Source organism: Crotalus tigris, unplaced genomic scaffold (assembly GCF_016545835.1).
Source record: "Crotalus tigris isolate CLP2741 ecotype Arizona unplaced genomic scaffold, ASM1654583v1 scf7180000019016.1132606, whole genome shotgun sequence".
Classification (NCBI taxonomy): Eukaryota; Metazoa; Chordata; class Lepidosauria; order Squamata; family Viperidae; genus Crotalus; species Crotalus tigris.
The window spans coordinates 914,648-929,198 of NW_024097330.1; the positions used below are offsets into that span (position 1 = coordinate 914,648).

At 39.1% G+C, this 14,551-nt stretch overlaps 2 protein-coding genes across 18 annotated transcripts in view; one reads left to right on the forward strand and one right to left on the reverse strand.

The window, feature by feature from the left end:
• SCML2 (Scm polycomb group protein like 2) overlaps nucleotides 1-14,551 on the forward strand; it is a 94,555-nt gene that overhangs the window by 38,013 nt on the left and 41,991 nt on the right. For all 16 annotated transcript variants that reach the window (XR_005558552.1, XR_005558551.1, XR_005558550.1 and 13 more), the window contains one exon: nucleotides 2,734-2,977. Coding sequence is in view for 12 of the 16 variants with exons in the window: in XM_039358401.1 (XP_039214335.1) it covers nucleotides 2,734-2,977 (244 nt within the window). In the remaining 4 variants the exon portion in view is untranslated. The remainder of the gene's footprint in view (nucleotides 1-2,733; nucleotides 2,978-14,551) is intronic.
• RAI2 (retinoic acid induced 2) overlaps nucleotides 1-14,551 on the reverse strand; it is a 129,654-nt gene that overhangs the window by 17,213 nt on the left and 97,890 nt on the right. The window lies entirely within an intron of this gene.

The window sequence follows — 14,551 nt, forward strand, 5'->3', positions numbered from 1 at the left end:
ATTTTGCATTTCTTCTTTCATTTTCATTTACATCTTTTCAATATAAAGAGCTAGCCAACTGTTACTGTAACCGTAACCCTTTTCATGATTCTCTTTTCATACTTTATCTAAATAGTTCTTGTCAGTCTGCATAATGCCTAGGCATTATATACAATGCCTAGGGAAAGTACAGCGCATTAAGAAAGTATTCAGACCCCCTTCACTTTTGTCAATTTTGTTATGCTGCAGCCTGATTCTACAGTTGTTGAAATTCATTTTTTTCTCATTAATCTACACTCAGTACCCCATAATGACAAAGTGAAAACAGAATTTTAGAAATGTCTGTAAATTTATTAAAAAGAAAAAACTGAAATATCACATTGGCATAAGTATTCAGACCCTTTCCAACAACACTTAAAATTTAGCTGCGGTGTCTCCCATTTCTCTTGATCATTGCTACATGTTTCTATACCTTGATTGGAGTTAACTTGTGGTAAATTAAACTGATTGGACATGATTTGGAAAGGCACACACTTCTCTATAGAAGGCCTCACAGCTGACAATGCATACTGTAGCATTAATTCAAAGGAACTGCCTGCAGAGCTCATAAACAGGATTATTTCAAGGCACAGATCTGGGGAAGGCTACAATAAAATTTCTGCTGCACTAAAGGTTCCTAAGAGCACAGTGGCCTCCATAATTCTCAAATTTATTTATTTATTTATGAGACTTATATACCGCTTTAAGTGCAAGCACTCTCTAAGCGGTGTACACCAGTAAGCAGTGTATATATACATTTACATTGCCCCCAACAATCTGGGTCCTCATTTTACCTACCCTGGAAGGATGGAAGGCTGAGTCAACCTTGAGCCGGTGAGATTTGAACCGCTGACCTACTGAACACAGTCAGCTAAAGTGGCCTGCAGTACTGCACTCTAACTGCTGCGCCACCTCAGCTCAGAAGAAGTTTGGCAGGAAAGCTGAATGGAGCAAAGTACAGGGATATCCTCAATGAAAACCTGTTCCACAGCTCTCAGGACCTCAGACTGGGCTGAAGATTGACTTTCCATCATGACAACAATCTTAAGCACACAGCCAAGAGAACACAGAAGTGGTTTAGGGACAACTGTATCAGAGCCCTGACTTAAACCCTATTGAATATCTCTGGAGGGACCTGAAAATGACTGTTCACCAATGACCGTCATCCAACCTGACTGAGCTTGAGAGGACTTGCAATGAAGAATGACAGAAAATTCCCCAAGCCAGTTGTGTACAGCTTGTCAGGTTATATGCCAAAGGTGCTTCAATGAAGTACTGAGTGAAGGGTCTGAACACTTATGCCAATGTGATATTTCAGTTTTTTTCTTTTTAATAAATTTACAGACATTTTTAAAATTCTGTTTTCACTTTGTCATTATGGTGTACTGAGTGTAGATTAATGAGACAAAAATGAATTTCAACAACTGTAGAATCAGGCTGCAGCATAACAAAATTGACAAAAGTGAAGGGGGTCTGAATACTTTCTGAATGCACTGTATATAGCAGTGGTGGCGAACCTATGGCATGGGTGCCAGAGGCAGCACTCAGAACCCTCTCTGTGGGCACATGTGCCATTGCCCCAGCCTTGCCTCCCCCCGCACCCCCCTCTCCATCATCATCTCTGAAGGAGAGTCGCCCCCGAGCGTGGCCCATACGGAGCAGCACAGCCAAGGACATGGCAGCCAGGCAGCATAGACAAGACTCTGTCCTCACACCCCATCATGCAGTTAATGCTTCAGGGCACGGGCAGAGGGCATGGCCGCCATAGTGCTGCTGGGCTGCTTGGGCGATCTGCGGCGGGCCCTGGAGGTGATGAGTGGTCCTGTGGGCAGGCGGGGCGGGGAATGGGGCAGAGCAGGGGTGGGGCAGGGGGTGGGGCAGGGGCGGGGCAGGGGGTGGAGCAAGGGTGGGGCCAGTTTTTGGGCACTCGGTCTCTAAAAGGTTCGCCATCACTAGTATATAGCATATTAAAATAACAGACATTTCATATTTTGCCTAAAAGCATAGCACAATCTATAAATTTCCTAGACATTCTACACATTGCCAGCTTTTCACACATTGCTGGTAACATATATACATCTTTATATAAAAAAAGATTTAGAAATTAGGTAGATATAATATTAACTTAAAATAAGTTAATAGAAAATATTAGTTTCTGTTTGCTGAACTTGCAACTTAACCAAAAAGATTAAGAAAGAACAAAAATCCTGATAGTAATTTATCACTTGAACAACTATTAAACTCACATTTTTCAAGTATGAGTGGCTTTTTTACAGGCCCTGCTAGTTTAAAAACACAATATTTTGTATCATTTTAGAGATTGTAAATGATCTATTCATATTTCTGACATTGACAGGTATGACATTGAAAACTTCTGCTTTTCTAACAACTTTTTCATTAATAAGATAATAGAACATTGTTTTTGACTCTTTAATAATATCTTTCTGTATTATAATCTTTATTACATTCTCAAAAATATAAAAATGTTCATAGTTTCTAATGCTCTTGTGAAACCTTCACGTAAAAAACTTCAGTGCATATTAATTTTCTGGCATTGAGAAAAGAATACTTAAGAAATTGATAAGGGTGGAAAAATTATAATACTTTGTTTCCAAACCAGTTTATGTTTTAGAGCATAAATAAGAAATGTGGAACAATTTGGTTAAGTAAAAGGTTCATATACATATATTTGCTTGTTTTCTCTTATTTCGATAGGAACCTCCAAAGCCTTCTCAAAACTTTTTAAAAGTTGGAATGAAGCTAGAAGCAATAGACAGAAAAAATCCTTATTTAATATGTCCTGCAACCATTGGGGATGTCAGAGGAGATGAAGTTTTTATAACCTTTGATGGTTGGCGTGGAGCATTTGATTATTGGTGTAAATATGATTCTCGAGATATTTTTCCAGTTGGATGGTGTGATTTAACAGGGGATGCACTACAACCACCAGGAAATAGTGGTAAGAATCTTTATGTGTTAAAATTGTGTTTAACAAAATTGTTTAAGCTTTTAAATTTCTATCTTTATCGTATATATTTTGAAATTCTAAATACCATAAAATGCAACAAAAAGGTATTTCTCTGGTTTGATTTTAAAATAATTTAACCTTCACTTTCGGTGGGGCTTACTATACAATATGCAGTTTTATATTGTAAGCATGTCTATATTAGTTTAAGTTGTCAGGGATCATAATTTCATTTTTAAAGTAATGACAACCACTGAGCTTAACCTACTGCCATTCCCTTTCCTTCTCTTTTATGTATGTATGGGGTGGGGTGGGGGAATTCCAGTTTGTCCAATTTGTCAATTAACTATATTCAAATGAAATAAGTTCAGCTGCTCGACCATTTATTTATTTGGAGTATTTTTTCATGCTACTAAGTACATTATATAAGCGCTTTCAAAACTAAGGGCAATAAAATCAATTGAAGTCAAGCACACATTCTTAAACACATATTGTAGACTGTTTAGTAGCCAACATTAAAACTTCAAGAAATGGATTAAATGTAGCTATTTGTAAGGCAGATTCAATGGGGTCTCTTCTTTTCCTATCTTCTGTATCCAAATGGAATTTTAAATGACAATAGAAGCAGCTAGCTTATGCTGATTATATTGAATTATCTTAATGTGGATCTTAAAGTTGATACATAAAAATAATATTCCAATATCTGTAGAATTATTTTAATTGTGGGCTCATATAAATAGCTTGTGGTCATGTGAGATATGGGTATAATAATAATAATCATAACAACAACAAAGTTGGAAGGGACCTTGGAGGTCATCTAGTCCAACCCGCTGCTGCTCAGGCAGCAAACCCTATATCATTTCAGACAAATGGCTGTCCAGTCTCTTTTTAAAACTTCCAGTGTTGGAGCATTCACAGCTTCTGGAGGCAGGTTGTTCCATTAATTAATTGTTCTAGCTGTCAGAAAATTTCTCCTTAGTTCTAAGTTGCTTCTGTCTTTGGTTTGTTTCAATCCGTTGCTTCTTGTCCTGCCTTCAGGTGCTTTGGAGAATAGCTTGACTTCCTCTTCTTTGTGGCAGCCCCTGAGATATTGGAACACTGCTATCATATCACCCCTCGTCCTTCTCTTATTAGACTAGACATTCCCAATTCCAGCAACTGTTCCTTATATGTTTTAGCCTCCAGTCCCCTGATCATCTTTGTTACTCTTCTCTGTACTCTTTCTAGAGTCTCGACATCTTTTTTACATCGTGGTGACCAAAACTGGATGCAGTATTCCAAGTGTGGTCTTACCAAAGCATTGTAAAGTGGTATTAACACTTCACGTGATCTTGATTCTATCCCTATCCCTGTTAATGCAGCCTAGCACTGTGTTGGCTTTTTTGGCAGCTGCAACACACTGCTGGCTTATATTTAAGTGATTGTCCACTAGGACTCTAAGGTCCCTCTCACAGTTACTACTATTGAACAAAGTACCACCTATACTATACCTGTACATTTGGTTTTCTTGCCTAAATGTAGAACCTTACTGTTTCCACCACTGAATTTCATTTTATTAGATAGTGTCCAATGTTCAAGTCTGTCAAGATCCTTTTATATCTTAAGTCTATCTTCTGGAATGTTGGCTATTCCTGCCAGCTTAGTGTCGTCTGCAAATTTGATGAGTTCACCATCTATCACCTCATCCAAATCATTGATGAAGATGTTGAAGAGCACTGGGGCACGCCACGACACACTTCCCTCCATGTAGATGCAGTTCCATTGAGGACCACATGCTGAGTTCAGCCGGTTAGCCAGCTACGAATCCATCTGGTGGTGATGCTGTCTTACCCACATTTTTCTATCTTATCAAGTAGTAGGTTGTGATCTACTTTATCAAATGGCTTACTGAAGTCCCAAGTAAATTATATCCACAGCATTCCTCTGGTCCACTAATTTTGTCATTTGGTCAAAGAATGCAACAAGATTTGTCTGGCATGATCTGTTTTTGACAAACCCATGTTGGCTTTTAGTAATGACCTTGTTTGCCTCTAGGTGTTCGCTGATTCGTTGTCTGATTATCTTTTCCAGAATCTTCCCAGGTATTGAGGTCAGGCTGATAGGTCTGTAATTTCCTGGATCCATTTTTTTTTTCCTTTTTTGAAGATGGGAACTACATCAGCTCTTTTCCAGTCCTCTGGTAGTTCCCCAGTGCTCCAGGATCTTTGAAAGATATAGTTCAGTGATCACATCTGCCAGTTCCGTCAGGACCTTAGGGTGTAGTCCATCTGTTCCTGGTGATTTGAACTCATCTAGGGTGGATAGGTGCTCACTTACCATTTTCTTGCCTATCAACTTGTGTTTCTAATCTGATTTTTACGGTACTGATTTTGATAGGTTTTCCCTTTGTGTAAATACGGATGCAAAAAACGAATTGAGTAGTTCTGCTTTCTCCCTATTGCTTGTTGCCACTTTCTCCCACTAGTGGACCAATCATTTCCTTAATCTTTTTCTTGTTTTTTACATGTTGAAATAAGCTTTTTTTGTTATTTTTGACTTTTGTTGCAAGCCTTAGTTCATTTTGAGCCTTAGCTTTCCTCATTCCATCTTTGCAGTTCTCGGGCTATTTGCTGATATTCTGCCTTAGTTATGTGCTTCTCTTTCCACTTTTTATACTTTTCTTTTTTGTCTTTCAATTTATCAGAGAGTTCTTTATGCAGCCATGCTGGTTTCTTTTGAGAGCTGTTTGTTGAAATTAGCTCTCTTAAAGTCCAAGACTCTAGTTTGACTTGTTCTATTGCTTGTGCTTGCATAATGTTGACTTCCAATATTGCATGGTCACTCTCCCCCAAGTTTCCTGTGGTTTCAACATCTTCAAGCGTTTCATCTCTGTTAGTGAGAATTAAATCCAATATGGCTGATCCCCTAGTTCCCTTCTGTTAGAGAATTTTAAATTCTCTATTGGTGAAAAATAAATCAGAAGCTCTCACAGTTGACTGCATTTAGCTGATTTAAATAACTTTATATTTATATAAAAATATTTACAATACCATTCTTCTTTACAGCAACATAGCTTAACGAAGACTTCTTACAGAGACAGATCAGAGACAAAACTTGAGACTGGAAATCCAGCTCCTAACTCAATACTCTTTTTTTGCCCAGACTCAGTAGCACTTTCTTCACATTGGCTGACTGAGTTACCATATGACTCTTCCTGTTCATGAATATTCCAACACTCCTCCCTTCATGACAGGAAGAGACATCAGATCTATTAACTTAATACATTCTTTAATCATGAAAAACCTTGTGCCACTAATCTGGCCTTATACTGTACATCATTATTTGGCAATACCTTTTTCTTATATACCCACTTACAACCCACAGCTTTGGTTCCCTGTGGCAAAGTCACTGATTTAAATACTTCATGGTCTCCCATGGATTTCATCTCTTTATCCATGGCCTCCTTCCATTTTTCTTGTTCAGCTTTTGGTAATGCCAACACTTCTTTATAACTTCTTGGCTCATACCACACATTGCAAACCTTTACCTTGCTGGCAGAATACCTGTCAGGAGGAATTCCTTTATTACATCGCTCTGACCTACGTGGTATTAACTGCTCCTGTGTCTCAAGTCTTTCTGGTTTCATGTCTTGTTAGCCTCTCCTCCCTGAACATTGACATCTTCAATAATCATTTTTTCATCATTAGATGAGTTATTGTCACTAAACAGATCACCGTCATTAAGTGAGACATACCCAGAATTTGCATTAATTCTGTCCCAATTTTGTTCTGCAAAATTAGCAGACCTTGAAATTATAATTCTTTTACTTCCATCGCTAAAGCGATATCCTTTTGACCCTGGCTCATAGCCCACAAACCTGAGCTTTCTTGCCTTTTGCTGTCCCTTTCTTCTGATTGCTTTTGGAATATGTACCCATGCAGTACTTCCAAAAATTCTCAAATGTGCCAGTGATGGCTTTCTCCCATATAGAATGGCATATGGAGTATTATTAATGGAGGAACTCCACAGCCTGTTAACTATATAATTAGCAGTCAATATGGCTTCTCCCCAATATGACCTGCTCATACCAGAATCCTCCAATAATGAATCTTTCATTGTTTGCAAAACACCATTCCTTCTTTCAGCTACACCGTTCTCTGCTGCTGTGTAAGAATTTGTACGTCTGTGTCTTATCCCCAACTGCCCCAACCATTGTTGGAATTTAGTTGACATAAATTCAGTACCTCTGTCAGTTTGCAACTGACACACTTGTTGTCTGTACCTTCTCTCCACAAAACTTACCCACTGTTTGAATTGTTGTAGCACCTCTATCTTATCTCTAAGCAAGTAGCAAAATGAATACCTGCTATAATCATCAACAATTACCAGTGCATATTTTGCTCCTCCCAAGCTGGCTTGCATAGGTCCCACCAGATCTGCATGGACCAGCTCTAGAACTCTTTTTGTTTGTCTTGTGCTACATTTACTAACTGGGAATGCCTTTGACTTTGATGCTTTGCATACTGCACAGTCCAAATATGTTTTGCATCCCTTCAAATTTAGCCCTTCTGCAAAATCTTGCATTTGCTGCAAAACTTTAAAGCTTGCATGGCCAAGTCTTCTATGTAGAAGATGAACACATGAATCATGCTCTGCAACATTCTTAAATATATGGGAACATTGAACCTTTTGTCCCTGCAATACATATAGATTATCTTCCTTTATGCCTTCTGCACAAATATTCCCATTCCTTTTGATGAGACATTTCCCATTTACAAAAATGACCTCAAAACCTTGTTTGTCTAAATTAGACACACTTAACAAATTATGTTCCATCTCAGGTACACAAAGCACATTGGTAAACTTTGATTCCAAATATGGAATTTTTACATCACCTTTTCCAATGACTTTTGCTTTCTGGCCATTTGCCAAAGCCACAGCTTCTTGTGCTACTGGAACAAACCTGAAAAATAATTTAGACTCATTAACAATTGTTTGACTTGCCCCACTATCTATTAGCCACTTGTCTCTGTTGTTGCTATTGCAAACTTTTGCAACACCAAAATGTTCCTTTTGCAAAGCAGTCCTTTTTCTTTGCACAAATGTCCTTTGCTGCAAACAGTTCCTTTGCAAACAGTTCCTTTGCAAATGTGTGCTGGCTCCACAAATGTAGCAATTCTTTACTGGTAAAGCTCTCTGCTTGCAAAATCTCTCCTTTGTTGCAATTTGGTCCGGGTCCGATCTGCTTCTTTCTTCTCTGGAGACTTGCAGTCTGGACCCCCTCCTCAGGAATTTCTCCTCCTCGTGGCTGCTTCTAAAATGGCGTTTTTCTTCTTCATTAAGCAAACATGCCTTTAAAGCCTCAAACTTTAAGTGTTGCTCTTCTTTGCATTCAAATATTGCAGAAACTGTGTCCCAGGTTTTATCTAAACTGTTCAACACCAATAAAACCTTCTGGGACTCAGGGAATTTAATCCCACGTTGTTCTAAGTCCAAAAACAAACTTTGCATTTTATTTAAATGCTGTTCCACAGATTCACCTGGTTGCAAACAGGCCCTGTAAAGTTTTCTTGATAACTGCACTATATTGCATGCAGAAACATTCACGTGCACAGCTCTCAACTTCAACCAAATCTCCTTTGCAGTCTTTAAATTTGCAACATTTAGAAATTGTGCATCATCTAAATTCAAGATGAGATAAGCCATAGTTTGATCATGGCTTTTCTGATCTGCTGCTGCAAACACTTGTGGTGGATTTTCAACAATATACCACAGCTCTTTTGCTTTCAGCAAACATTCCATTTTTGCAGCCCACACAATGTAATTCTTCTGGCCCAAACGAGGCACACAGCTTTCCTTAAATTCCATTGCAGCCATTCTGCTTATTCTGCCTTGTTCTTATACTTTCTAAACACAGGCAATTTCTTCCAGCTTTAAATTACAATGCAGACCTTAGTAAGCTCTGGGCCCATAACCTGTTAGAGAATTTTAAATTCTCTATTGGTGAAAAATAAATCAGAAGCTCTCACAGTTGACTGCATTTAGCTGATTTAAATAACTTTATATTTATATAAAAATATTTACAATACCATTGTTCTTTACAGCAACATAGCTTAACGAAGACTTCTTATAGAGACAGATCAGAGACAAAACTTTAGACTGGAAATCCAGCTCCTAACTCAATACTCTTTTTTTGCACAGACTCAATAGCACTTTCTTCACATTGGCTGACTGAGTTACCACATGACTCTTCCTGTTCATGAATATTCCAACACCTTCTCTACTTTTTGGGAGACAAAGTTGTCTGTTAGGTTTGCCAGGAATCTGTTTGATCTTCCACTTGGTGCAGAGTTTGTCTCCCAGTTGATGTCAGGGTAATTAAAGTCCCCCATTACTATTGTAATGTGCTTCCTACATACCTTAGTTAGCTGACTAGCAAAAAGTTCATCTATTTCCTCTGTTTGGTTGGGTGGCTTATAGTATACACCTATGGCAATGTCATTCCCCCCCCCTTTTTATATTGAACCAAATGCATTCAAGACAGTTTTCATCATTGTTGTGTTCTATTTCTGTAGAGATGTAGTTATTTCTTATATAGAGAGCAACTCTACCTCCTCTTTTATTTGGTCTGTTTCTTTTAAATAATTTGAATCCCTCTAGGTGTGTGTTCCATTTGTGGGTTTCATCCCACCAAGTTTCCATAATGGCAGCAATATCATATCTTCCCTCATTAACCTGAATTTCTAGTTCACACTGTTTGTTTCTCATGCTCTGTGCGTTGGTGAATAGACTTGATATTGGTGTATGATACTTGATATTCTTCAAGATATACAGCTAGCTAGTTGAATTAATGAAGACCTATTTAAAAAGTTGCATTAGAACAGTGGTTCTCAACCTTTTTAATGCTGTGACCCCATAATACAGTTCCCCATGTTGTGGTGACCCCCAAATGGGTGTGGCCACCAATAAGAGGGAGTAGGACAGCTAGGGAAAAGGGAAAAAAATGGCAGACAGCGTGGTTTGGCGACCCCCGTGAAATGGTCGTTCGACCCCAAATGGGGTCCCGACCCACAGGTTGAGAACCACTGCATTAGAACATTAAAATACAGAACCACTAAAAGTCATTTAAAAGGCAAAATTGTAAATACAGCTTATCTCCTTAGTGGAAAGCCAAGAGATTAAAACATTCTGCTTGATATTATGTATTAATTTAAAGAATTATTATTGTGCTATTGAAAATCTGCTCTCCTGTGTACCAGTTTAGTGTTTTTTGGAAGCTGCATTAATATCTTTAGTAATTTCAAGCAATTTCAAGTTAAATCTTTTTTATTTAATTTGTTCTTTAGAATTGTTGATAATACATAAGCAGATTGCTGCATATCTAGATAGTGCACAAATGACTTGATTAAATGGTGTCTTAATTGTTTGGTAGCACAGCAGACAACCAATGTTTTGTTTGCATTGTGGAATTAAAAGGGCCATTGTAATGTAAAGAAATGCCCTGAAAAGAACAAAATGTTTTCTAGCCTTCCCCTTCTGCACACACTGTATTAATTTCAAAGAGACATTTCTCTTTGTAATACATTGGTTTTTAAAAACACATTCTTTTAAAGTAATCAGGTTGTTTTAGGATATTTAGCTCCTTCCTTTGAGAAAAAATTGTCTGCAGATGTAGATTGGTAGCTGAATCTTTTTGCATGTCTTTTCACTGCTTTCTAAATTTCTGAACCCCTCATTTGCTCTTCTCCTAGAGGCAGAGTGAAGGAAGTAGAAGCAGGGGAGTCATGGTCACTGTTAATAGAGACCATAGACAATATGTAAATTGCTTTAACAGTTTCCATTCCACTCTGTTCCCCTCCTCTTAAATCAACAAATGCAAATAACTTTCCCCTGATTTGCCACAGCAACATTTCAGATCCTTGTGCTTTTTCCTCCCTCAGGTCTTATAAAAAAAAAGTTCCTGGTAGTTTAGTTCTGAATCTCTTTAATAGCTAATATGTATCTTCTTCTTCTTGTTGTGCCATATCCGTTATTGGACGTTGGCGATCATGTTAGTGATCCTGTTTTTATCAGCAGCCGCACGAAAAAGTGCTGCTGAGTTTTGTCCAAACTAGTCCCTTAGATTTTGAAGCCATGATGTTCTTCTTCTGCCTGGACCTCATTTGCCTTCAATCTTTCCCTGGAGGATTAAATGGAGTATGCCGTATTTTTCTGGATGTCGCATCACATGTCCAAAATATTCTAATTTTCATTTTTTAATTGTTTTGATGATTTTCCTTGGCTTTCCCAGGCGGCTTATTACCTCTTCATTTCTGATCTTGTCAACCCAGCTTATATGTAACAGCCGCCTGTAAATCCACATTTCAAATGCTTCTAGTCTCTTCAGGTGGCCTTCTGTCAGAGACCAATTCTCTACTCCATAGAGCAGGATAAAAAAAATATAGCATCTGACTGATTTTCAGTCTTAGGCTTATGTCGTGACTGCAGAAGACCTTTTTCATTTTGAAGAATGCTGTTCGAGCTTTTTCTATCCTTGTCTTTGCTTCAGTGGTCATGTCCCAGCTTTCATTTAAATTGGAACTGAGGTGTGTGATCCTTTCAACTTTTTCTAGTGGTATTCCTTCTGAATTTCTTGGTGGTAAATTAACAGGTTGTTTGCTGACGACCATGATCTTGGTTTTTGAGGTGTTAAGCTTCAAGCCGTATTTTTCAGATATTTCTGTGACTTTGTTGATGAGGAGCTGAAGGTCTTCATGCTTACTGGCAAGCATGAAGTATCGTCAGCATATCTTAAGTTGTTGATCCAAACACCATTTACTTTGATGCCAGCATCGATATTCTCCAGTGCCTCATTGAAGATTGACTCAGAGTAGATATTGAACAACAGTGGAGACAGAATACATCCCTGTCTGACCCCTCTTCTTATTTCTGCATCAGCTGAGTATTTTTGGCCTAGTCTCACATTTGTTACCTGATGCCAATACAGATTCTTTATGATTTGGATGTCTTTGTCATCTAGTCCCCCTTGTTTCAGGATTTCTAATAGTTTGCTGTGTCTTATTTTATCAAAAGCTTTTTCGAAATCAATGAAGCACATGTAAACACTGTGATTGACATCTCTTCAATGCTGTACAAGAACTTGAATGCTGAATAGCACATCTCGTGTATCAAGATTGTTTCTGAAACCAAATTGTGTGTTACCTAGAGGCTCTTCAGTTTTGCTGTATATTCTTGTGTGAATTATTCTCAGGAATATTTTCAGGGCATGACTCATTAAGCTTATTGTTCTGTATTCGGTACACTTCTTTGCATTTATTTTTGGGGGGATTGTCACAAAGGTTGATTTTAGCCAATCATTTGGTATCTTTCCTGTTTCATATATCCGATTGAAGAGCTGAAGTAAAAAATTCTTCCCATTGTCTTCCAGCAATTTTAAAATTTCTATTGGGATATCATCAGGTCCTGTGGCTTTTCTTGTTTTTGCTATTTTTATTGCATGTTCAATCGCCTCCATAGTGATATTTGGCCCATGTATGTATGTATGTATGTATGTATGTATGTATGTATTTAAAAAAAGAAAATAATATTTTCTTTTTTTAAATATCTATATATATTAGGAGAAAGAAATAATATTTATATGGCATTTTAGGAGACTTAATTATTATTTCTGTACTTTAGGAAGAGCAGCGACTGCAGAAGAGAAAACAAATGCAAATATGTGTATGTAAAAGTTTGAAACATGTTTTTCTCCAGCTTGAGGATGGATAATCCACGGATTGGGTTTCCTGAAGTCCCTTCTACCCAATTAGACTAAGACTGAGAGATAGCCATGCCTCTTGCTGGGTCACGTTTACCCAGTTCCGTCTTAGTCTTTACCCAGACTCAGGTTTTATTTAAAAAAAAATTGTTTTCCCTTATTCCTATTCGTGGATTATCCTTCCTTTCCCCTTTAATTTCTCTTCAAAACACTGTATTTTTCCTGTGCTTTCCTCCCTCGGGTCCTCCCCTCCGAGTCCTTTTTGTTTACATTCCCTGGCTGTTGCAGCCTCAGCACGAGGCTTGTGTTTCTTCCGGTTGAGTGCTCAGGGCTTTGGGAAGCCTGTAGCTGCAGCATGAGATTTCTTTGTTTACCTTTTGCTTTTCGGGGCTTTGGGGAGTTGCGGAGCTTTCTATTCGATCCAGCTGGTTGGAGGATCTCCGCGGAGGCCCAGGGCGACGGTAGTTCATCCCGGACTGCTGAGGCCTTAGCGGGGGGCCTGTTTCACTTTATTTGCAAGACTTGCAGAACCATGGAGACTTCTGATCGGCTTGGTCAATCGAGGGACTGCCACGGAAGCTCTGAACGACAGCTGACCGTCCGAGCTTTGTCCGGACGATCGTGGCTACCGGTGAGTCTTCACGTGGCTGGCGGCTGCCATTTTGTTTTTGGGGCGAGGCCTGTACTGCAGGGCCGGCGTTAGGGCCATAGGTTGATCGCCATGTGGCTGGCAGTCACCATTTTGGAATTTAAAAAAAATACTTATTACGCAGTTTAATTTCTCAACTTCGTTTGTCAGCAACAAAAGAGAGATTTAAGGCTAAATTAACCTTTCTGGTCTTACTGAGTGGCTGGAACAGTCCCCCCCCCATTTCTGGGGAGGGATGACCTAGTGGAGACAATCTCCAAGCATTTTTCTCCAGCCACATCCACTTGTCATTGCCTCTGGCAATTTATTGCAACAGTATAATTGAATTGTCTTTCATTGGGAGTTGGATTCTCTCACCTCTACTGCCTACTAAGAACCTATTTGTCATATACTGTGTTTCACAGTTGTTTTTTGGCAAGGAGCTCACATACTGGTCTCACCAGTCTCTGCAGTCCCACACTGGGCCTCAGCTCCTAGCCTGTTCTAGACCCATTCTCAGACTTGTTCTGAAGGATCTCAGGCCTAGTTCCTTTCAAAGGTGTCCATATTGATTTTCCAGCCTTTACTGCCTGGTACAAACCCATTCTCAGACTTGTGCTGAAGGGTCTCAGGCCTAGCTCTTTTGCAAGGAATCCATACTGGTTTTCCAGTCCTTACTACCTGGTACAACCCATTCTCAGACTTCTGCTGAAGGGTTTTTCAGGTCTTACCTGCTGTGCCAAGAGCCATACTGGTTTTACCAGTTTTCTACTGTTTTTCACCTTAAGACCTTACTTCTTGCTTTTCTTAGACCCATTCTCAGACTTGCGCTGAAGGGTACACAAGCAATGGCTGAAGACAAGCAGCCTCAACTGGTTCTGGCATCCACCAGTCCTCCAAGTAAAAGGAGACACAAATCTACAAAAGCGGAGGCAGCCGGCAAAGTCAAAGCAAAAACAAAGATCTTATCCAGCAAAGCGCCATCCAAGGTGGTGGAAAAGGAGGCCGCTAGGGGAAATCAGGCCCTAGAGAGGCAGATATCCAGGGCTCAAAAGATAGCTCCATCACAACATGTGCAAGCTGCATGTGAGACTTCTCCTTTCAGCCCTCAGGTAACCACAATTGCACAGGTTCATAGGCCATTGTCTCTGGAGGGTGGGTCTCAATCTCGACCCATTAGTCCCATGACATCTAATCCTAGTCC